The sequence below is a fragment of the Morus notabilis genome, unplaced genomic scaffold (genome assembly GCF_000414095.1).
Source record: "Morus notabilis unplaced genomic scaffold, ASM41409v2 Scaffold1527, whole genome shotgun sequence".
NCBI lineage: Eukaryota > Viridiplantae > Streptophyta > Magnoliopsida > Rosales > Moraceae > Morus > Morus notabilis.
The window spans coordinates 118,896-144,619 of NW_010365947.1; the positions used below are offsets into that span (position 1 = coordinate 118,896).

Here is a 25,724-nt window from a genome sequence, read left to right on the forward strand (position 1 = left end):
TAAACAACGAAAATGATTCACAATCCATAAACCAAGGAGATACCAGATTCAAGTAACGTGTTTGTTACTAGAGAAACTCAATGTAGAGCAAGTTACAAAGGTATTATGCACCTATCGTCTAAAATTGGACCTATTGGCAGAATTTTTGTTTTTTGATTTTGGTTAGTAGTAGAAGCGAGATTTAAGCTATCGCTTTTAAATAACTGTTTGAAACCATATTTTTAAAAGAGTTTAAATGAGTGAAAATAGTTTTAAATTTTCTAATAAGTAATAAACATTAAGTTTATAATGTCTTATTATGCTTCCAAAGTATGCGTTTTATAATAATGTTAGTTACAATTGTCATGGATTCTCTTCACATAATAATAATAATTATTATTATTTTCTTTTTGTCCAGGTACCTTTTCATCTTTTGAGTCATGTTATAGAGAAAATGTAGTAAATAGCATATTATAAAACTAAATTAAGTAAATGGTAAATTTTAAAATTATTTGAGGTAAATAGTAATTTACTGCGTAAATATTTCATTAATGATTAATAAATAGATTGTTTTTCACGTAAATGATTACTAAAAATGTTTTTTTACGTAAATTATTTTTTATAAGTCATAATTGACAAGTTTACGCGGTAAATTACTATTTATTTCAAATAGTTTTAAAATATACTATTTACTTAATTTAATTTTAAAAATCTGTTATTTACTGCAATTTCTCTATCATAGAGTTAGTGGATATTTTGGCTAGCAAGTCCGGGCCAGGTCGAGCTAATAAATTTAGAGAAAATTGTTAAATTTACTCGTAAAATACGGATCTAAATTTTTACTTGTTATTCTTGATTAATACCATTTTAATTATATTTTAACTAATATAAATATTTGATTAAAAAGGGTCTTTATCAAAAATAGAAGATGAAAATCTAAATCTATACACTTTTAAATGTATTTGTCTTCTTTTTCCTAATATTTAAGAAGACTCAAACTTGGCCCAGACACCTCTAGAGAGTAGAGATTCCGTAGATAGATAGAAAGAAAAGGCAATTTTCCTTTCCATTCCATTAAAGTTCTTCTGGTTTGTTCAAAACCTTATTCATATTTACAAAACTTCTCCCCAACTTGGAATATAGTCGGGGGAACACTTGTAATTAAGGACCATTTGCTCTACATGGCCAGTGGGGATCTTCAGCTCAAATATTCATAAGAGTGTCCCTAGGTAGATTATAAAAAAACAAAAAAAACAAAAAAGAAAGGCGCAAAGAAAAGGAAAAGGAAAAATACTCTCGACACATTTTTCATTTCCTATTCATTTCTCAACACCTTCAACGCAGTAACTCCTGTACCAAGTCACTGCAATTGTGGCCCTTTTGAACATCATAAACTATGTGATGCCCACACGTCATGTTGACCAAGCACCAAAATTATTTTGATCGCTTTTAGTATTATCTAAGCATGATTTGCCGAGAAAGATGGGTCTGTAGTACTATTGTTAGACCATACAAAAACGCTCCAAAACGGTCTCTGCTTGTTGCGCTTGGGATGGTTTTCATGGTTATGACCATTGAGCTCCGACTCTGATCTTTGCAGCATTTCCCACATCACCTGCACGTCCTGATATCCGCACATCTGAACGTCGTCGTGCAGCTTCAAGAGCCCGGCACCTGCAATGTTCAACTTGTAAGTGACCAATTTCATTTCCGTCGCAGTTTCACAGCGGATTGAAGAAAGCAACATAATTTCAAGAGACTCAGAGAATTCTATGGTAGGGCGTGACAAAATACTTAACCGATAGCACAAAGTTCTTAACCTTAAAATCATGTCTTAACTTATAAATTAAAAAAAAAAGACATTTTAATGAAATTTAATGAATTGATCAGTCCATCTTAGGAAATCAGAGAATATTAATATTTATTGAGATTTCTGATTTTGTATATAGAAGAGTTTGTTTCAGTTATTGTGTGATTTCAATTCTAGTGGTCCTAAGCGCATAGATCAAGCAGGGGACCCCGGATGTTTATTGGGTATTTTTTGTGCACAAAGTGGGGTTGGAATAACGCCCTTTTTTTTTAATTTTATTTTCAAAGGCTTTCGTCAGACCATTTACTAAAAGTGACTTGGGCATAAAGTTGCACTAGAAAATTATGTTGATCCTATCGTCTTGACAAAATAAAGCATTATTTCAAAAAGAAAAGAAAATATTATCTATAGCAAAAGGAGACGGAGACTTCTTCGATCGGCACAGTTCTGAACCATCATTTTTTTTTTAATTTTGTTCTTAATCTACTATAGTTTTGATAAAATTTGACGGTTTAAAATTTAGTGTTAGTTATAATAATCTAGAGAACCTACAAACACAGATATATTATGTTCTCATTAAAGTGGATTTAGTCTAGTGGACATAGCACTCTGTTGACACCCTCAATGTTTGTTTCAATGTAACAGTAAAATAATATGAGTGATAATAAGAACATATCAGAATATGCTGTTCAATAACATTTTTAAGTGTCGGTACTTGGGTTGACTATTAATTTAATTGTAGCAACGGAAAGAATATTTCAGAAAATAGTTTAATTTGCACCGTACAAATTATGCAATATTAATTAAAAAGAATTTGCACAAAATGGATGATTATAGTATGCCACAACTATGCCGTGGACTCACTTCACCTACAACTCACAACACATATAGTAGTGGCTCTGAAATTAGGGCAGGCCCACTTTTTTTACGCACTCACAATAATATATGAGTTCACAAATATCTTTTTTTTTTATTTCAGCACAAATAACCTTTTTTTAGATGTTTTTTCATAAATGGCAAAATTTTATAAAATTATAAAAACGGTCATTTTTATTAATTTAGTGGTCAATTACTGATAGACTCAACAGTAAATCCATAATTAATTCGCTTATTCTTTATCATTGATCAATATTAGTTAATAATTAACCAAAATTAAGTTTTAATTTATCAATTTCAATTAATAAATTACATTTTTATTAATAATAAATAATTAATAAATTAATAGTGAATCAGTTAATCACTGATAAACTGTGATTTATAGATCACGACCATTTTTGTAAAATAAAAAAAGTTTGGCCATTTATGAAGAGAGGTAGTTAAAAAAGGCCACCGAACCCAATTTCTTTTTCTTTTTTTTTTTTTAGGGATGAGTTTGTAATATTATGGAGTACTTAAAACCTCGTTCGGGATAAACAAGATTCAATATATTCATATTAGAAAGATGTTGCATCAATTAAATGGAAGAGTAAAAAGTAAATAATCTTCAAAAGCAGGTAATGAAATAAAAATTGAGAAAAAAAAAAGTTTGATCAACATAGTATCGTTTTTTGTACAGAAACCAAAATGTTGAATTTAGAAAGCTACATATAACTAAAACATATTGACAATTTTTTTTAACCAAAGCTTTTTTGATAATTATAATTATAATTATATTATTGAAAAGGAAAGAGAAAAATCATGTTGTGGTTGAGCCTAGCCCACAACCAAATGAGTTTTTAGCCCCGAAGTTTTTATGAAATTTTAGTCGTGTCCTTACTATAGAAGAAAAATTATGTACCCCAATTGAATAATTAAGGTATATACTATATCTTTATTCATTAAAAAATTATCTCATATTTTCTCATAACATCCCACTAAAAAAATTTTCTGACTCTGCCATAGTGCCATTGAAATCATGGATTTGAAATTTGATTTGACAAAATAAACAAATATTATAACATAATAAAAAAAATATTACTTTTTTTTTTCCTTTCTAAAAGCATATTAGTAACTTTTGTTGAGGGAAAAAAGAAACCTAGTTGAAGAAGCCATCCTTCTAGTAAATGCCAAAAAAAAAAAAAAAAAAAAAAAAAAAAAAAGTACTACATTTAATTGTTAAACAGCAAAAAGAAATTTGTCTTAGGCTTATATTTCCTGCATCCACAATAATTATTGCGTGTGTATAATATTTTTGTGTGCGTAATTATGTATGTATCTATGTATGCACACACTTCCTTGATCCGTAATTGAAAAAAAAAAATTTGCTTCAAAAAAATAAATACAGAATTAATTAGTGAGACCAGGATTCAAGAATTCAAAGAACCATGGAATTAATTACAATAAAATTCCTCAACATAATTCTACGATCATATTAGTTAGAAACAGAGGAACCAAATTAAATGCCAGAGACGGAAAAAAAAAAAAAAAAAACTTGCTTCTATATTAAATTCCACAGTTCGAGTAATTTAGGTAAAGGGCCATGGCATCGGTATCCGTACACAGGAAGTTGTTTGGCAGAAAAGAAAAGAAAAGAAAACGTACCAGATTTAGGAGCCTTAACGCGAGCTGAGATAGCAAGCAAGACTCGACGGACAGGGAAAATCATCTTGTTCAAAAAATCCATCAAACTATCTCTCACTTTCTTCACTTTCCTTCTGCTTTTCCTTCTTCTTCCCAATCTAACCGCTATGCTCCTTAACCCGGCCAGACCTATAAATTTTTTTTTTTTATTTTGAAATTTCTCCGAAAGAAAATCAATATCAATCCTTCGTACGTGCAAAGTGATTGTAATTAATGATCTTAATCTCCTCCGTCCGAAGGAAAATCGATATCAAATGGAAAGGGAAAGGAAAGTGAGGGAGAGATAGAGAGAGCTTTGTTTTGTTTGTTGGCAGTTCAAAGCAGAGAGCTCTTTCAATGAATTGAAAAGGGAAACAAAAATAAATAAATAAATAAATAAATGAGTGTTAATGATATGATGTGTGGGGAGGCTAATTTGTCTGCTATAAAACTCTCTCTCTCTCTTCTCCCTCTTTTTTTTTTTTTTTTTTTTTTTTTTTCAATAAGTCTCTCACCGACACGTGATGCTTCATACACATGTTACTACTACTTTTTTACTCATTTCTTTTTTTTCTTTTTCTTTTTTTGGGTTATTATTATATTATTTCAGCTACTGAATATGTTACGTGTGTGTGTACGTGTATATACAGATGTATTTTTGTTATATATATATATATACATATATAATATATATAAATATCTATATATGATATATCCGTAATTTACTCAATTTGTCAAGTTGTACAGTCGTCTAGTTTCTTTTAGTTTGAGTAAAGCTTATTAGTGAAAGATGTAACATATCCATTGGTCCACATTGTAAATTACTTAGGAAGAATAATATTTTGTTTTGAAAAAAAAAAATGGTTTGGATAAGTAACTCACCATAATTAATTAAGCGATTTCATGTGTAACTGGCGTGGGATGAAAGTGAGATATCAACGAAGACGATCAGAAAAGAATACTAAAACATGTATATATACATACATACATACATATATATATATATATAATATATATAGTTTAACATCAATTAACTCTTTACGGGAAGAAAAAAAATCAACTTCGTTGGTTTGTTGAGGCTGAAGTGACAACTTAACCTAGTGGTGGCTACCTTATCATTTTTAAATTCTCTTTTTTCCCTTAAAAAAACTGTTAGTTAGAACACAACTGTCATAAGTAGGGTTTTTTTAGTTTAAAAAAAAATTAAGTTGTTATTTTTTTTTTTTCGTATTCACTGTCTAACGGGTTAGAATGGGGTTTTGCAAATTTGGTTTACCATTAATGTCACTCACTCAAAAATTTTTATTTTAAATTCCTTTACCCAAATTGTCATTAGAGTATTTATATATCGTATTTAAACACATATTTTATATTTTAAGGTAGAAAATTAGATAGGTAACTCTTGATGGTAAGAATTGGAGGAACAAAATTGAAGAACTACATTACTAGCCCGAAAATAGAACACTCAAGTACAACTCATTTCGAGTATATTATGTAACATGCACCTTAGAAAAACAAAATACTATGTAACATGCTAAAAAAACATAAATTGCAATATTATCCTAAAAATTGGAGTCGAACAATTAATTCAAATTAGAAATCAAAGTATTAATTAACCATTGGTCAAGCACCAAACTTTTGAATCCTGTATCCAAAAGCTAATTAATCTCTCACCCTAGCGAATATAATCATTGTTTAACTAATTACTGTTTCACGTGTTCATTTGAAATTGAGTTTTGAAGCAGTTATTTCATCAGAAACACAAAAATGACATCGTTTTTATCTCATAAGAGTTCAAAATTTAAGAGTTTCATTTTTCAAAATTTAAGATTAAAGTAAGAAGGGAAAGAAGGAGAAAAGAAGAGACCGTAGGGCCGGCTCCTTTTATTTTTCAACTCTTGAAGACGTTTGGTAAGGGAATTCATACCATGATTTGAATCATGGTTCATAGTTCACTATAGTATTTTCTCTCATAAAAAATACACGTAAATCAAAAATAATTATAATCTCATGATTCTAATCCATGAACTAAACGTCTAATTTCTAAAGTAAAACCATCCATTTTTTTTATTTTCACCATTTAATTTATAAAATTAAACCGTTTTGCTGTCCATTTCTTTCCATATTATAATATGCTAAAAGTCAAAGAAAAAAAAATCAAATAACGAGCCCTTGCAGGGGATCATCTTGGGTTGCGGAGGCCGACGACAAGTTAACGCAGGTAGGAGGAGACAATGATGGAGCAGTTTATACTAAACATAGTAACTTAAAAAATGTTAACGTGACTTTTTTTTTTATCACTTTTTTCATTCACTATTTAATCTATAGACTCTATTATATTATTTTTTATTTAATTAATAATATATTATATTAATAGAATTTACGTGTCAAATAATGAACAAAGAAAATAACAAACAGAGTAACGAAATAAGCGATTGTAGCATTTCTCTTCCATTCTCGGCCCAAGATTGCATGTCCAAATGCCTCTTAATCTAAAGTATTTCCTTTTAGGGAAAATCTGCGGTATTTTATTACACCTAATTTTAGTTAAGAGATAGTATCACCTTTCTATATATGAGCTTGGAAATTCAAAAAGACAAGAAGGATCCAATTTGATGACGATGACACGTTTGGAAATTCTATTGGTGGTTGACCAATAATGCGAAAGAGTATATAAGCTTGAGATCATTTCTGTTGGGCTATTGACCACGTGGCTAAGAACTCGCCGACACTAATTCTCTGTAGCCTATAGAATTATTGAATAGTGTTAAATACTATGAATTGTTTTTATTTCTTTCATTGAATTTCAAAAACTTTTCAAACATTCAAACCGCCACTTTAGGACAATCTATCCCAAGTCCCAACCTCTCCCATTTTTTCATTACTTAAACAACTTTGTTGATCACATTCAAAACCAAATCATACACTTTCTAAAAAGACAAATAAAGTTCCACTTATATTCTAACACGTGATTCTCTTGATTTTTATATAATACATAATAAAGTATACTTTCATTGCCTTCTACAAAACTTCCTGGGAGTCCCACAAAAGCATGAATGTCACATTTCCTGGAAAAAAAAAATGTAAGTATTTAATAAAGTAACATATCAAATTAGTGTATCCAAGAATAAATGATAATATTGCCTAATTCAATACATACAAGTTTTATGATTTTTGTTACACCTACTAAAAATCAATGTTTGCCTACGAAAAATTCTTCTTATTGTGTTTCCATAAATTTTCAACAAATTTTACCAAATTCTCATATTTTTCTAGCACGAATATTCGAAAGTGTGAATGCCACAACACTAGTGAAAATTAGAGTTTATTTGGTACGAGGATTCAAACCAGGGTGATTCTAATCATGATTCTAAAATCAGAACCATAATTCACGATTTTATGTTCAAATCATTATTCTGAAACCATAATTCAGAATCAGATGTTTGAATCACCTTGAATTAAGAGGGAGAGTGGTTTTAGAATCATGAGTGATTTTGGTTTAAAACATCACATCAAATTATGAATCATCTAAACCAAACATTGATTTAAAATCATGATTCGGAATCACTGTAAACAAACACTGATTCTGAACTATGATTCAGAATCATAATTCTGGATCCATCTACCAAACTTGTATTAATATGTTTCTTAAATAGAAATGAATCAAAACCGTACGAGCAAGCTTAAATATTTTATATAAGGAGGAATTATATATAATTAGTTGGCTGAATATATAAGGAAAGTGTGAAGGAATTGGAATTGGCCAACTTTCATAAGATTCGTGTAAGTTTTTGTCAACTTCAACTACTATATAATACAAAAGTATTTGGTGTGAGAGAGTTGGACCAAAATAAGGTGGGGTAAAGTCACTCTCGTCCAACTCTTTTATTTATTTATTTATTTATTTTTATTTTTTGAGGTCTCGAAAGGTCTTTGATCCTAATAAATCTTTAATGTTGATCATTGTTGTTGGCACCTAGTGAGGCTTGAATATAATGTCACTCTTACGTGGACCATTTGCTAATTTATGCTTGTAGAGTCCTCAAATTAATTATATGGGGCTTTTCTTTATTTTTTTTTCTGTTCTTTTTTCTTTTTTTTAACTTCTGCCAATACCTTAAAGGGTACAATTCAGTCCTATTTTCTAGTTTAATTGGAGGGCTTTAGTTTGTTGAGTTATAAATAATAATGTACCATCAATTAATTAGGCATTTTTAATCATATTCATTTGATAACCAAGACAAAGGCGGATATTTTTCTTTTGCTGGAAGTTCATATATTTCGAATCCGGTGTAAATTAGTAGACTGATTTACTACTTGATAAAGTTTGATTAAGTTTTGAAATAAATACCTTTCAAAAAATTGAAAAAAAATAAAAATAAATATTTTTTTGAGGAAAACAAAAATATGAATGTTAAATTTGTGGATTAAGTATTGGCCACCATCGTAATTATAATATAGAATGTGGAATCCTTGCAGCTTTCCCTTGACACTTGAACAAGAGTCATCATCTAAACTTGACTAAACAATAATCAATTTGTGAATGACCTTAATTAGTTTAAGAAATTAAGGAAACAAATATGTGCCTGTCCCATCAGAATATATCATATTTGGTCTAATAATTGAAAGGGAAGTTCATTATTAATTATATATGAACTACTAATTTACACATTATTATGTGTACTATACTTGCGATTTTTCCCCCTGAGGTGATCAACTGGCCTCGTCCGTTGAAAAAATCAAGCATATATCATCAGTATATATATAGGTTTTTTTTTTTTCCTCGAACATAACATATAGTTATGAAAATATAACATGATAATTATTGAACGTAACTTTAACATTAGAGAGAAATAACATAATCTTTAAATGACTAAATTTTTTAGTGTTACTTTTTTTTAACATTGATGTTACGTATAATAATTGTTATATTACGTTTTTATAACGATATGTTAAGAAAGGCCTATATATATGTATAATAAGTACTATTCTACAAGTTCATTGTTGGCAAAAACTATTCTTATACACTGCATGATTCGTGTGATGCATTGTTCGTGTACGTACATACTACATTGTGAAGTTTGTTTAGTGGTTATTCGGTTAACCCATGTGATGAATATGGCAACCATTGACGGGGCAAATGTAGAAACTTCAGAGCAATTCCCAAGTAGCACGTTTTTGGCATTATCAATTTCTTTCTTTCCTTCCCCTCCTTTTCCTCTAAAAAAACAATGGCATAGCAAGAATTATTACCATAGAGTGGAGAAATTTTTTTCATAAAAAAAAAAAAAAAAATTGTTAAAGGAGCATCATCTCGAGGCACTTGCAGGACTCCTTTTTTTTTTTTTTTAAATGATACAAGTTTTTCCAAAAACAAAAATAGGGAGTTTCTCTAGTATGCTTGATCTACTGGTAGTGTCAGTTTTTAACTGTTTGATCATGTTAAAATCATATCAGATTAAAAAAATATGCAGAAAATATAATTTTTTATACATATCTAACGGCTGAAAATAAAAAAAACTATTAGTAGTTCATTTTTTATGATCCTACTAGATAAACTCTCAAATAATAAATACCCCATAGACAGAAAAGATAATTTTTTATACATATCTAATGGCTGAAAATAAAAAAAAACTATTGGTAGTTTATTTTTTATGATCCTACTAGATAAACTCTCAAATAATAAATACCCCATAGGGCAAAAGTATTAAGATTTAAAAGAGTTGTCAAAACATCAATTCATTAAAAAAAAAAAAAAAGAAATGGATCGCTTTAAAACTTTGAACAATCTAAGGGAATTCAATTAATTTATAGAGAACAATTATCCAATCCGACTTCCCCAATCGCAAAATTTTATGATTTTTTCACAATTCAACTCACAACTCTTGTGCTACAGTAGCAAAAGAGCTTGAATTGTGGGCACGACCTCGGCACAAACCTTGGACCTTGGCCCCAACACTAACCCCGACTTTGACCCCAACACGCCCTTGAACTTGGCTTTGAGAATATATATTTAAAAAAAAAAAAAGAGTGTTCTCCAGGAAAAAAGAAAAAAAAAAAGCTTTTCACTTCTTGTTAAGAAATTTTGTAATTAAAAAACAAAGAGATGGAACTGCTCTTTATCCTTTGTTACCTCGTTAAAAGGGTGGTTAATTGTATACGTATTGTATACATGACATCGAAAGACCATATAGTGGAATTAGAAAGCTCTTCAACTAAAGAGTACCTAAAAATAAATTAGTGAAACAGAACATCCGCTTTATTGTGTGTTTGGTTAGTGTATTCGTACTATAATTTGAATCATGATTCATGATTCACTATAATATTTTCTCTCACAAAAAATACACGTAATTCGAGAATGGTTCTGAATCATGATTCTGAATCCATAAATTAAACGTCCACTTAATTTGCAGTGTATTCCCCAATCACTCATCATTCAGCAACATGGAAATCTTCATTAGTCAATAGTTAACCCTGCAAGCCCATAATCCTAGCATATAGATACAGTGAGAGAGAAATAAGTCAACGTTGGACAGGCCTTCCCTTTAATTGAAGCCATAATGTTGCCAGGATGTGGTAGGGACTACTTGTTACCCTTTACACTTTATTATCTACATTTTATTATCCTGGTCGTTCAGAGATTTATGTAGATCCACATTATAGTTTATAGCCATGCGTATGATGATACATCGCATCTTAAGTAAGGATTCTTATATATATAGCTATGGTCCGTCTATCCACGGTTCATCTAACGTAACATGTAAAAGTGAAACATGTAACATTACAACGTGATATTAACTTTAGAGAGTCGTAACATAATCAATTTTGACGATTATCATGTTACATCTAACATCAAATTTTATGTTTGATGACTGTCATATGATCCATCTGGATAGACGGTTCGTAACATGTAAAAGTGAAACATGTAACATTACAACATGATATTGACTCTGGAGTCGTAACATAATCCATTTTAACGACTAAATGTTATGTTTAATGACTGTCATGTTATATTTTTTTTATTTCTACACGTTACACGGATGGACCATAGCAACTATACATATAAATATATAACACGATTGGTCACATGGAGAGGTGATGACAAAGGAAAAAGGAAACGAAAATGAAGAAAGATGAGGGAGAAAACTCCATAGAACCAGCAAGATGAATTATTTCCGATAGAAGGTCAATTCAAATTAACAAGATAACATGATAATAACAGTGAAAACTAGTTTCGAAAAATACAGGCTTGAATTACGTACAAGGCAACATAAAGACATGAATTATGATGTACCATTCAAATTTCAAGACAGTTTTTGATGCTGAAAAGATTATTTCTAAAAGACCAATCTATGGCATCCAAAATTCTAGTCATCAATGTTCTTCATGTATTCCTTTGATAGTTTAGTTTCCATTATCAGCTGCTGTTCTTTGACTAAAGAATTGCCTGATTCAAGCAAAGCTTCTACTGTTTGCTGTTCATCAAAAAGCAAAATTAAGAAACTCATTATCACCCTACCAAACCCAAATTTTAGAGTCCAGACAGACAAAGGAGATACGAAATGCCACATGCAATGTACAACTTTAAACTTTCTCAACATCTATACAGAATGGTGTATTTTCAAAGGTGTCAGAAAATGATAGTTAATGGAATGAGGCTAGCATGATTGAGTTAGATTCTAAAATGCCATAACTCGAATTAGTAACTGAAAGGGGACAAAAACTAGTCACTTGTGACGCTCTGGAATACTAGTGATGCTTCTTCTTTCCTTCAGCGCAAACAAAAATGGAAATCAACTATCACTTACCGACTGAAACCTATAGTTTTGTAAAAGTGAAGGGGTATATATAAGTGAACTCTAATGAAATCCTTTAATCAGAGTTCACTTATATATATACCCCTTCAAATCATGCATGAGATGCATAAAATGTCTTTGCACCAAGTTGTAGGATACTGCCTATACTATCCTTTTTTCATAAGGCCGTGATCTTCTTCTGAAAATAATCGTTCCTTCCCTCCTAGTAATTCTTTAGTAGATCTCACAGGTGATCCACCAGCTTCAAGATATATTCATGGAGAGGTAAATCTGATAGAGGACCTTGAGACTCGCATGAATGCTCTGAATAATACACTTCAAGACATAGAACTTCACGCTTCCGCAGAGCTAAATTATTATTCTTTGAAGATACAAGAATTAAAGAATCAAGCTACACAGGCTTTTTGGACACATCTCTGATCTCCAGGCGTACGTTGAACAGAAAATTGCAGTTTTGAAATATAGTCTTGTGAGAGCTGAGGGAGTTCTCCAGGTTACCTCTGAGGAAAAATTGATAAACCAAACCACAAAGATCCCAGTTTGACAAGTTTGACCTCCATGGATATCGATATACAAATATGGATATAAATACTCGATGCTTTCTTACATTCTTACTGATGAATAACACAAATCATGGTATAAGATTTTGTTGCTGTCATGGGCTCTCTGAGAACAATCAAAAGGTCCTTTGAGAGTCTTGTGCTGACTGATTTTCAAATAATAAAACAAAACAAAACAAAATAACAAATGTCCAATCCTAGAGAACCTAGTTCTAGAGTTATCTCTGCTTCAGTACATGAAATATATCTGTATTTCCTTCAAAATTTTGGAAAAGCATTGGTACCGAAATATCTTTTAGGTTTGAGTGTTTTTTTCTTGCCCAAAAAGCTCAGGAAAATGACGGTTAATATCAGAAAATATCAGCGAACATATTGATACCAATGACGATGAGGCTGCAAGATTTTTATACCTTATTTCTAGTGCACGAGAAAATTAACAAGTAAATCAACAGGCAGAATAAGAGAGAACGAGAACTTTGTCGTTCATTATGGAGAGAATACAAAAACAAAATCCACTATTAACGCAATGTAAATGGATAGCAAGACACTCAATCTTATTGCCTAAAGTCCCTCTGCACCTTTGTGTCTATCTATAAAGCAACAACGATTACTGCAATTTAAAAAATACCCCTTGAAATGGAACCTCCTTTTATTTCTACCCCTTAACATTAGTCCGTATATTTCTGCCTTTTAGACTAGAACTAGTCAAGGGGTAGGATTTTTAAAAGGGGTACTTTTAGTAAGTCGGGTACTTACAGTAGTAGGATCTGTAATTTTCTCTTTATTCTTTTTTTTTTTTTTTTAATACTGGTGCCCTGGTGTAGTAGGCCTAATCTCCTCATTAACAAACGGGACCAAAAGGCTTGTTTTGGGCTTTGATAAATTAAGGCTACTGAGCCTATCAAGCTAGGGTTTTGTTATTGAGGAAATTAGGTGGCATGCTACAACTTTCATATCTTCAGATTTATGCCACAACTACTTTGTGGTTCAAGTTTATGCCATGTTTTGTTGATTTTTGATTCATTTGTGTGGTACAAATGAAAAGCTCCAACATTCATGGCATAAATCCAAAACTGATGTTTTATTATGGCATTCCCCAAAATTTCTCTTTATTCTTTATTTTTTGGTGTTAAGAATGCAACTAGTCGCGCTCTAAGTGCCGTGTGTGTGTGCATTTAGTAGTAGAGTGCAACTGGAGAATTTAGCTTTATTTCATTATTTTATATTTCCTTCTTTCATTAGTTTTTCATCAGTGTTTAGGTCCCGGGGTTTTTTTTTTTTTTTTTATATTTCCTTCTTTCATTAGTTTTTCATCAGTGTTTAGGTCCCGGGGTTTTTTTTTTTTTTTTTATATTTCCTTCTTTCATTAGTTTTTCATCAGTGTTTAGGTCCCGGGGTTTTTTTTTTTTTTTTTATATTTCCTTCTTTCATTAGTTTTTCATCAGTGTTTAGGTCCCGGGGTTTTTTTTTTTTTTTTTATATTTCCTTCTTTCATTAGTTTTTCATCAGTGTTTAGGTCCCGGGGTTTTTTTTTTTTTTTTTGTCACTTTGTTATTTAGTCTTGTTATTTCATTAAACAAAACTTATTGAGAATTCTCTCAATATTCCTACATCAATTTATATTCATTACAATCAACGAATTTGTGGTTTTGCCATTTTTCTAGCATTTGTGAACGAATCAACAGACTAGTAAATGCCCTTGTTTTTGGTATTCTTAGTGAATCAACAGATATCAGGAAGATTTATCCTATTTTCTCGTTATTGCTACACTTCCGCGCTACATCACATGCACACGCACACGCACAGCACATGCACACATATATGAATGGACACTCCGCAACCGCAAGTGAGAGAGTTGGTATTCCAATTCCGTTGGAGCAATGATATAAAAGCTAGTAAATGCCCTTGTTTTCGGTATTCTTAGTGAATCAACAGATATCAGGAAGATTTATCCTATTTTCTCGTTATTGCTACACTTCCGCGCTACATCACATGCACATGCACACGCACAGCACATGCACACATATATGAATGGACACTCCGCAACCGCAAGTGAGAGAGTTGGTATTCCAATTCCGTTGGAGCAATGATATAAAAGCTAGGAAGTTTTGGGAAGAAAAATAAAGTAATAACTCGTATTTCGTCATTAATCACAAGGAATGCCAATATAAAAACTAAAATAAATGTTAAAGTTGGCCAGAGTTACCTTTGGAGGAGTAAAAACGGGAAGTTTGTCACTCTTTCTTCTCTTTAGGAGTTTGCTTCCAAGATTTTCAACACCTCCAATATCGTCAACCCACTATTACAAAAGACAAACTAGTTAATACATGTGTACTCATAATCTCGTAGAACTTGTGCACTTAATCACACACAAAATGGACCGTCAATCTTATACTAACATCAACTGTGAGTCAAAGAAAGATGGAGGAAATACACAAGGTTACAGCAACTTTAAATTTGTAAAGTTCCTTTCATTCTTGACTTATGATGAGCCATTTAATTTTCTATAGTTTTTTTTTTTTTGGTGTTGCACCAAAAGGTTACTTTACAATCACTCTGGTGAACCTGGTTTGAAAAGAAAACCAAAAGGATATATTAATACTTAAAATTCAATTCGTTACCTCCAAAATAAGGACTTTCTTTTGTTTATTTATTTATTTTTTGCCGTAATCAAAGTACTTAGAACCTAATATGTAGGTTGAATACAACTCGGATAATAAATCCCGAAAAGAACTAAAGACTCTTGGAAACAATAAATTATAAGAAAAATAAACAATTAATCCTCGTTCAAAAATAAAACTCGGATAACTGTAAAAGTTACTTGGACTGAATGTGGCTTCCACCCTTAAACCGACTTTTTAACTGCCAAACACTCGTTTGACGAAACTGAAGCCATATTACAGTGCTAAAACAGAGCGTTTTCAACAAGATGTAGGCTCAACAATCAAACAAAATTGGTTTTCTCTGGCAACCTTTAAAAGGTAGATTAGCATAGCATCAATTTTATTTTATTTTATTTTACTTCTTTTTATTTTTCTTTTTTCTTTTTTTGGAGAACGCTTGTTCTCTTTCCTTTGTCATTGATTCCATATCAATAAAAGGAAGTGATTTCTCCTAGGATTCCCTCATCTGGGATCCTGGGGAAGGGATCAACTTGGCTCTTGCGAACAGCTAGTGCACTATCCCCCTTCAACCCCTGGAGTCGGGAAAGTCCATGGACAGACTCCATCGTCTCCACCACGAAGGAACAACGAGATCACCTCAATGACGCCTTTGGTATCCAGGGGCAACAACAACAAAAATTGACGAAGACATAAAAAGTGAGGAAAAAGCAAAACAAAATCTCCTTAAGTCGACAGATTAATTATTCATCTCGTTTAAAAGATGCAACAAGTTCTATCGCATATAAAATTTGCGACTTTTAAATATTTGCAAGATTTAAAATGTTAAATAATCTAAAAATAAACAATCTAAAAATGAATGGTTGCTACCTTAGAAATAGACCTGTCATATGTTCGGGACCTTAGAGCTCCATAGAAATCCAGGGCTGCAAAATCACCAAACAAGACAGATAAACACGTAAACAAATCAACAAACAAACAAATAGATAAGTATAACCTTAAAATTAGTTTCAAGATTTTAAGGGAAACCCAAAGTAGACAGCCCTTTGATTGAACCCTAAATCAACCTAGGCAAACAGAAAACATTAATATATGTACTCAAAATTAGAATGTGTGAAGCATACACTGGTAAACACAATAAAGGGTAAAAGAAAGAGGGGGGAAAAAAAGGCGTAAAGCAAAGAGAACACCCAAAAAATAAACAATAATATAGGACAATAATGAACGTGGAATTAGCATGAACGAAAACGTAAATATCCACTAAGGATTGATGCAACTGATGAATCCCCAAGAGAAAATAACATAAACTGTAACATAAGGAAATTTGCGTAACGGTGAACGGTGGTTGTCAAAAATGCTACATTGCTCTAAGTGCATTCTTAAATGAGTAATTATACTTATCTATCTTGGTATTAAAATATTAAAACTCATGTGAGCCAATATCCTAAATCTTTTGGAAGAAATGATAAATTAATATGATATAAGAGCAGAAGATCCCAAGTTCAAACCCCTGTAATTGCACTCTCTAGATTAAGGGCGCACGTTCTTACTTTGCATGAATGGGAAAAGAAGACCTAGGAGTGATATGAGAATATAGGGAATGAAGAAAATGAATACTAATCCTTGCACCCTCTGGGTATTGATTCCAGGTTAAACAGAATGTGTCAAATTCAATTATAAGTCGATGATTATTTAATTATGTAAAAGGGCAATTAACTAATTGCATTGATAAAATTCCTATTCCCAAGTTTAATAAACACTAGAAGGGAATTGGATTGTTTCCCAGTCCACCAACAAATAGACAAGACAAGTAAACACTAAAAGGGATTCATTTTTCCTCATTCTTGTTACTTTGCTTTCCTTTTCCATCACTTTCCTATTCCCAAGTTTAATAAACACTAGAAGCGAATTGGATTGTTTCTCAGTCCACCATCAAATAGACAAGACAAGTAAATACTAAAAGGGAATCGTTTTTCCTCATTCTTGTTACTTTGCTTTCCTTTCCCATCACATTCATTTACGGTTTGATAGATGCACCCTGATTGCAATTATGTATTGGGTCTTTGATATGTTTTGGCCTTGTAACTAAATATTCACGTGTTGGACTAGTTCAATTAATATTTGCGCAAATAATTCCCATTATCTAGCCCACAGATGAGTGTTAAGATATTCAACTAACATTAGTGCACCTCTTAATAGCTTAAGGTTTTGGGAGAAATTGTAAATTAACACTATTTAATGGCTTCCATTTTAATTTAGATCGAGGAGTTCCATCCTTTCATATTAAAAAAATCTCCAAAAGTCCCTTCAAGTACGGACCATGAAACTTCATATAATGAAAATAAGAATTCTCAAGTATTCTCGGTGCTCGTCTTGATATATAGTTCGCATAAAAGTAACCAAATGAGAGAGGCAACATAAACAAAATAGATTCAATGAAAACCTAACTAACACTATGAGAAGTAATGAGATTATAAAAGATAAAAAGTGGACTCACTCACAAATTTAATATATAACCGGAAGAACCATAATGACATAAAAATTGTGATTACAGTACTCACCATCTTCTACAAAGATACTTTAACATATAATATAAGCAGGTATAAATATAATACCTTATGTGCAAGGTATTTTTCTTTATTTTTGAGCAAGATTATATCTAAGGCTACTAATTTGGCACTTTCAAATTGTTATTGCTCATTAAATATACCCACCTATAAGAAGACTAACAAGAAAATACAAGGAAAAGGATACCTTGATTAGGAAATGTGTTCACAATGCTTATAACCTCGTCTCTAGATATTCCATCTGTCTCATACATCCTGTGGACGATATTCACAATGTCCTCACGGTTTGGCTGCCTGTTTCCCAGACAGCAACATTTCAGCAAAGAAAGTGTGCTAAATTAGCTCAGACAAAAAATAATTACAGTAGTTGTTGATGTCAAAACTAACATGTGTGATATTGGACATATTATTGCCATAAATGATGAACAAAATTCGCATTAAACATTAAGAATATCACACTTGTAAAGAAAAATAAAAACAAGAACGACTATAAAAGTAATCGCTAATATGCAGTTGCAAGCAAAATGAACATGGTATATAAAAAAAATGATATTGCTCATTGGTGTAGATGAGTAAACGCCATAACTTGCTTAGAAACATTTATATAAGATACAACAATAATTCAGGCTCCCGTAGGTTGATGCGTGTTTCTAGTGGCTTTTAATATTATGTTATGTGGTTGCTGAAGTTGTAGGTTGATGCGTGTTTCTAGTGGCTTTTAATATTATGTTATGTGGTTGCTGAAGTTAGAGTATGAATACCGTAAAGATTGTTAAAATGTTGACGAAAGACACTCTTTGGCAGTGAAAAAGAGAAGGTGGTGAAGATCATTTGATTGCTTAAGTTTAATCTTGCATAACGGATTTGACCTTTTATGCAAATAGTCATATAGAGGTTCTCATTAAAGCAGGAAAATTTATGGTATTTGTTTATTGGCTTGGAGATTCTTCATTGTCCCTTTCTTTCCAAAAGATTTTTATTTACTTTTATCAAGGGTGACAAAATGCGTACACAAATTAGATTCTCTTTGTCTCTGCATCTTGTGTTTGTCAATGTAGAAATTTAAAGTCCATAAGTTTCATATTTATTTACGTCTTGGTAGAAGACTGAGAAAGCAGCATTCTTGATTTAATTCAAGTGCCACTGTTCTAGAATAGAAATGCATAGTAATTGATTGAGACAAACAAATCACCTACCAGTAAAATTTTTCCATCCGTCCATCTCGAATCAAGGGAGCGTAAATTGTTGAGAAATCATTCCCAGTGACAATGATAGGAATCCTATTTGTAATATCTGCTTCTCGCCAGTCTTGTCCAACACTCACTCTTGTAGGATTATCCGCCAGATTCATGAGTGTTCCAACAACAATTTGATTGTTGACTGTCATCTGAGTGTTTCCTATATAATATGAGACAGGAACATATGTTTTGCTATAATGAATTAGTACGTGTATAATGTTGATGAGCCAATTCTATGTTTCCAACAAAAGAATAACTATGGAGGGTATCAAGTGTAAGGGACCCTGAGAGAGAGAGAGACATTTAATTGCATTTTTTTTTCCCATCAAGTAAATCTAAATCAAAAAGTAACTCTGCCAGTCAAATTACAAGAACTATTATTCACCGACGTACTTACATTGACGAGCCAATTCGATGTTTCCAACACAAGGATAACCATGGAGGGTATCAAGTGTAAGGGACCCAGAGAGAGAGAGAGAGAGAGAGAGAGAGAGACATTTGATTGCATTCTTTTTTCCATCAAATAAGTCTAAATCAAACAGTAACTCTGCTAGTCAAATTACAAGAATAACTATTACTCACCAAATCTACCAAGGCCAGCATCAATGTCGTTGATCATTAAGCAGCTCATCTTGCCCTTACATTGTCAAGGAAAACACAATTAAACTACGCTTTTGCAGTATTCATAATGCTATTTTCTTTCAATTCCAATTATTCTCTCCCCAGCCAAAAAAGCATCCCTAAATGCAACGGCTAGTATATGATCACGTTCCAATTACTGCATCTTTGATGTAAAGAAACTAATTGAAATTTTTTAATAAGAAAAACATCTTTATTGATAAAAATCAATTAGAGCTAGAGAGGATAAGGTATCCTCAATGTAAAAGAAACGTGACAGAAAAAAGAGCAAACAACTGAAAGTACAGAAAAAAAAAAAATCAGTTCCCTATAACATCTTTCCAATTCAAAACAGCCAAGGAAATTAAATGAAATATAATGTGTCTGTGTGTTTGATGCCAAAAATAGACCATAAATGTCCCATGGCGCATGGGAGTACTGCTCGAAACAAAGGACTGTACGCTTCAATCTGCGTCAAACGTATCTTACACATGTCATCTCAACAGCTTCTTTATGTTATTTGTGAATATAGTCCCAAATGCAATATTAGGATAAAAGAGGTCTTCAACTACCGGCCATTTGTTACATTGAACAAGTATCCAATCTGAATCGGGAAGATAGACAAGCCAAATAGTAATCTTGGATAAACTAAATAAAAGCTTTTCTATCTTTTTTTGGAGGGTCTAACAGCCTGTCATAATTAGTTAACTCTTCACTGGGAAGGAGGATGAAGGTGTTGTATATTTTTTCCTGAAATTGTGCGTACGTTAAACAAGATTCTGCACTCTGAATTTCGTCGAAGGGATAAATGAAAATAGAAAGGAAAGAAACCCTTTCTCTCACAAAATAGAAAGAAGAGATAATGTTTCCCTCCTTTTCATACATTTTGGCATATTACAGAGATACATTATTTGTGCATCAAACAGAGTGTCCTACAGATAAACAGACAAGTTGTCTTCTTTAAAAAGAGGAAAAAATCAGAACTGATCCTGAACATACAGAAAGTTACAAGGGTTATTGGCATTATTAGTCCCTAGACTTTTAGTATAGTGACAATTTGGTCCCTAAACTCTTAATGTTTGCATATTAGTCCCTAAACTTTTGATTTTTGACATTTTGGTCCTTGACACTAAAATTGACAAGCTTTTTCTGAAATTTAGCGTAGATAATCACATCCTCATTGCATAATAACTGAAAATTTTGCATAGATATTTACAGTAAGCGAAAAATGATATAGTTTTCAACAGGTTGCAAGAGTAAGAAAGAGAGAATTTTGCATATAACATAACTCTTTCTGTAAAGTTTTAAGTTATTACGCGAAAGAAACATGATTATCTTGTTAAACTTCATAAATCTTTCGTCAATTTTAACGTCAAGGACCAAAACTGTCAAAAAACAAAAGTTCATAACTAATATGCCAAAAACAAAAGTTCAGGGACCAAAATGTCACTATCCTCAAAGTTCAGGGACTAACTGCGCCAATTACCCAACTTATAAACCACTATGTTAATTGAAATAAATTAAAGCAAAAGGACATTTTTACATCCTTTGAAGTGGAAACACAGAGAAACACCCAGAATTGCAGTGTATTCTTAAAAACCCAACATTCCTTTCTATCTAAAAAGCATAAAAACGTTGTTACTTCCAATTTGCAGAAAGGGGAAGGGACTATTCTTCTATTTATTCAACACAAAAATTATCACAAGATTATGGCACTATCCACCAAATCCAGCCTCCAAAACCAAACTACATCAAGGATACTTTGACAAAAGCACCAACACAACCAATCTCACTAAAGATGGTAGCTGGTGTGATAAAGAAAAGAAATCAATTTTGTTTAATAATGATGCATGGTCAGACCACAAGAGAGACAGACGCCTCATCTTTGAACCAGATCAATATTTTTGAGGGCTTTTGTAGGCTTTCATTGCATTAACAAATAATCTTTTGTGATTCTTCCACATCTAGTCTTCAATTGTTCCCTATATTCTCACAGATATAGAATGTATCTAAAAAGAGGAATACTGAATTTTGATATGCATTTCCCAACTTCCAAACATTCAGCTCTATAAAGCGTACTTGACTTTTACTAATCTCGTATAAACTGTAGAAAATTAACAAGGATAACTGTATGTTGAGACTTATGTGCTATACAGTTTGAAAACTGTGCAAAAGCATTGACATATTAGGGGACATGATGGGAAATGGCCTGGTTCTAGCTACCTCTTTCAGATCCAACCCCTCTCCTCCATCCCTCAAATCAAACAATGGCAAAAACTAAAAAGTTATATAATATAATTGAGAAAAGAATTATGCAGGCAAAACATTAACACGAACTAAGAAAAAGAAAACAAACAATAGTGGCGAACAAGTATAACATAGTGCATTAATTAATTCACAACCCAAGACATACATATAGGAGTAGTGAAAGTGGTAAAGCTTCTAACTTGGTTCTGGACCACTTGAGAAGCTGTTCTATAGCGTTCACGAATCAGTTTCCCTGGCTCACCTGTATTAAGAATATTGTGCCAAAGTATGAGAAACAAAATGTCTTGTTTTCATTATTCTAGTAAATTACAAGTATTTTGTTCAAAATCATAAAAACGAAAAATCCATAGCAAAGTATTTCCCAGAAGACATTAACTAAAAGAATCTGTCTTGGCAATTTGGAAGATAGCAGTAGAAAGACTACAAAACTTGTACTACTTAAAAATGTGATTTGCATTTCATCTTTTTCATTTCCCAAATCCAATCCCCCAAAGCATAATAGGGACTATCTTACCAGCTCTTTCTGACTCTAGTTCTCCCGCAGACATAATTACAGGTTCAATTCCCATGGTCTGGAATATAAGTTCAGTCTGAAATGATTTTCCTTGCCCCTTTCCTCCCCAAATACCTGCAAGAAAATATTAAAACATGTTTTTTTACATGGAACCATAAAGCCCAAATTGTTACCAATATTGATGTAGTAGAAATTTTTGGAAAGGGAAAAATGAAGGAGTTTTATGAAAAGAAATTAATATTGACGAAAAATTAAAGGAAATGGTTGTTAATTTTTCAAGATATCTTAATATGTTGGTAAAATTTTAACTATCCTAGACTAGAAAAGGATAATGAGGAAACAACTGAAGGACAAATCACTCATTATTACAAAGATTCCCACCTTGTCTTTGCAGAACATATTTAATCTACACTCACTTTCATCAGGAGAAAACAAACAAAACAAAAAAAATAGAGAGAAATTTATACATAATAAAATGCAATTTCATTTATTTATGCGATGTCAATTTTAGAAGCTTGTGTGTTCAATTCACGCAGGGTTTAATTCACATTTTCAAAAGAAAACAAAACCAAAAAAAAAAAAAGGAGGAGGCCAAACAACTTTGTTTGATTTTTGTATGTTAATATGCAGTCCAAAATCCTTCCGAGATAATTACCTAGGATCAAAGGAACTTTAGTATTGAGAAGATGAGAGAGGTAGTTCTTCGTGATGTGGCATACTGCATAAACAAAAGAGCAATAAAACACCCAAGAAAGAAGGAGAGCGGGTAAAGTATGGTATCAATAAAAAAAATAATGGGCCAGGGCTTAGGATAGGAAATGGAGAATTTGATCAGAACGAAGAGGTAGAAAAACTGCACAATTGATAGAAGATTAGTAAGGAAAATTGCATAGATGAATAATATGTTTTTTCTTCCCTTCTAGTTTTTGCTAACTAAAACAGCTAATGATAACCAATCTGCATATTAAATTGATTTTATATTCACATTCTCAAACGGAGCATCTATCTAACTCCCATCCATATCAACTAACTTTTTTTTTTTTTTTGAAACAAGAAAAATTGATAAAACTTATTTACAGCCAAAGAGATATCTTCAAGAAAATTAAAAATAATAAAAAAAATAAATTAAAAAAAAAGAGCGACTAAGCTACAAAAATGGATCCCAACTCCTAATAAAGTCCAAAAGAAAAGTTCTAAATTCCTTATCCCCATGGACCCAAACTGCAACTGAAAATTGGACCCCATCCCAAATGACGGAACAACCTTCCTCGTGGCCCTAAAAAATTCTACGGTTTCTCTCAGTTCCCCCAAAAAATAGCTAAAATTGCAACCTTCCCCAAAATGTTCCCTCCTTTTGTTAGGTCCAGACCGAGAAGAAGACACATAACTCCTTGCAACTCCTGGAGGTAACCCAAGAAAGTCTGAGATCTCTCAACAATAGGTACCGGATGCTATAGGGGAAAGAGAAATGCAAAAACAAGTGATCAACTGATTAACCACTATTCTTGCATAAGTTACACCAATCTGGGGAAATTGAGAGTTTGAGACAAACAATTTTCATCGTAACATTAAATCATGAGTATTCCGTTAACTTCAGAAAGAATAAGGATTTCCAAACAAGATTGAAAAGATCAAAGGGAATGGCATAAGGATCATTAGTCAAAAATGAAAAGAATGATTTGACTGAAAAAAAGCCCTGAATGATCTAAGCCCCACCCTCATCTGTCCAAAATCCCATCCGAAAGGAGGATTCTGTACAAACCAGAAACAAGCTCCGAAGCCTCCACTATCTCCTTTCAATTAAGTTTCTGGAGAACTTAAAGTCCCAGGAGAGGGCCTCACTCTCGCTCTCCCCCTGTAAAGTGTCCAAGACAAAATTGCTAATGGGTTGGTTATGGAAGGAAGGAATTCTAATAAAGCTGGAAATTGGCTCAAAAAGGGCTGCTCATCACACCAATGACCTTCCCTAAATCTGATAGTATCCCCTCTCCCCATCACCTAACTTTCGAACCAAGGTCCAAAGAGAAAAATGAGAACAACATCTCAAGTGAACTTTGTAGAATATATTCCAAAAGACAAAATGGTATAACGAAAATGAAAATAGGATAATAACGATACTAATCAATGACAAAAGATACAAGAAAAAAATTATTATAAACCTCATCCTAAGAATTATTTTAAGATTAAAAAAAACAAAAAATAAGCATTTCTACCAAGTCTTCTGACAGCTCCAACGTGAATTCTCTGTCAGTACCTTTACCACTTTTCAAATTTTACAGAACTTACCAACTTTATCCTGTCAAAAAGAAACAAGTGATAAAATAGTAAAATTAGATTCAGTAACAGAAATCATGTTTGAGGCAAAATATAAAACTTTTAAACTACAATAATAGCATAAGACGATTAGTCAGTGAAACAAAGAAAAAAATAAATTGTTATCATTGCCCCAAATGGAGGACAAAGATGCACGAGTCTCAAACTCGAACAAGAGGCTTCCTTAGTTTTTTCCGTTCTTAGCTGATTTTATCACAAAGTCAAAATGCAAGGCAATCTAACGAAACAACCTAATTCTAGTTCATCCACTTTTTAGCTTCGATTTTGAAAAATGCAGCTTGTAATTAGGGAAGTAAAGAAATGGCTCGACCATAACATAACTAAACAGATCTTGTTCAAACTAAAACAAACAGGACAAAGAAGCTCTCAATACCAGAATCAAAATCTGACCAAACGCATAACAATATAGTTTCAAACATGACAATGACAACCATTAGCAATATCAAATTTTACAAAATGCAGTAGTGGAAATGAATATACCATGAAGAGAGGAGCGATGTAGTAATCGCCTTGAAGATACTCGAACGACCTCGTCACCTTTTGACGATAATCAAACACAATATCCGCTGTCAAAAGAACGATTGGAATCAACAATTACGCAAGAAAAACCACAATCTAGAAGTTCAATAGCCATTTAAATCTCTGCAACATCCTCCTCTTGATTGCATGCTAATCGAATTCCTACGGTTTTCGAACGCGAACCAAATCGATTAAACAAAGACAAAAGAATTCAAACCGTCGTACAGTCTCGGCCGAGAAAGTTTCCGGCGAAAAGGTCATCGATGACGCCGGACCTAGCTCCGACGGCGATGTTCATGTTGTCGGCCTCCTTGCCCAACCTGTAGAGGTAGTCTCTGCCC

The 25,724-nt window shown here is 32.2% G+C and overlaps 2 protein-coding genes across 2 annotated transcripts in view; both read right to left on the reverse strand.

The window, feature by feature from the left end:
* Window positions 1-1,016: 1,016 nt before the first annotated feature.
* On the reverse strand, window positions 1,017-4,726 carry LOC21387914. The gene is made up of 2 exons (XM_024172748.1): window positions 4,310-4,726; window positions 1,017-1,653 (listed from the first exon to the last, which is right to left on the reverse strand). The coding sequence occupies exons 1-2, from the start codon at window positions 4,389-4,391 to the stop codon at window positions 1,439-1,441; spliced, it is 297 nt and encodes a 98-aa protein (XP_024028516.1). The 5' UTR covers window positions 4,392-4,726; the 3' UTR covers window positions 1,017-1,438.
* A 6,833-nt stretch (window positions 4,727-11,559) lies between these two features.
* The window catches only part of LOC21387915 (ribulose bisphosphate carboxylase/oxygenase activase, chloroplastic), a 20,316-nt gene continuing 6,151 nt past the window's right edge, over window positions 11,560-25,724 (reverse strand). The window contains exons 2-13 of the mRNA XM_024172746.1: window positions 25,609-25,718; window positions 25,345-25,430; window positions 24,817-24,826; window positions 23,186-23,248; window positions 22,531-22,644; window positions 22,196-22,257; window positions 19,713-19,767; window positions 19,089-19,290; window positions 18,080-18,186; window positions 16,196-16,251; window positions 14,911-15,003; window positions 11,560-11,802 (exon numbers count right to left, since the gene is read on the reverse strand). Coding sequence (XP_024028514.1) covers window positions 11,695-11,802; window positions 14,911-15,003; window positions 16,196-16,251; window positions 18,080-18,186; window positions 19,089-19,290; window positions 19,713-19,767; window positions 22,196-22,257; window positions 22,531-22,644; window positions 23,186-23,248; window positions 24,817-24,826; window positions 25,345-25,430; window positions 25,609-25,718 — 1,066 coding nt within the window. The 3' untranslated portion in view covers window positions 11,560-11,694. The remainder of the gene's footprint in view (window positions 11,803-14,910; window positions 15,004-16,195; window positions 16,252-18,079; window positions 18,187-19,088; window positions 19,291-19,712; window positions 19,768-22,195; window positions 22,258-22,530; window positions 22,645-23,185; window positions 23,249-24,816; window positions 24,827-25,344; window positions 25,431-25,608; window positions 25,719-25,724) is intronic.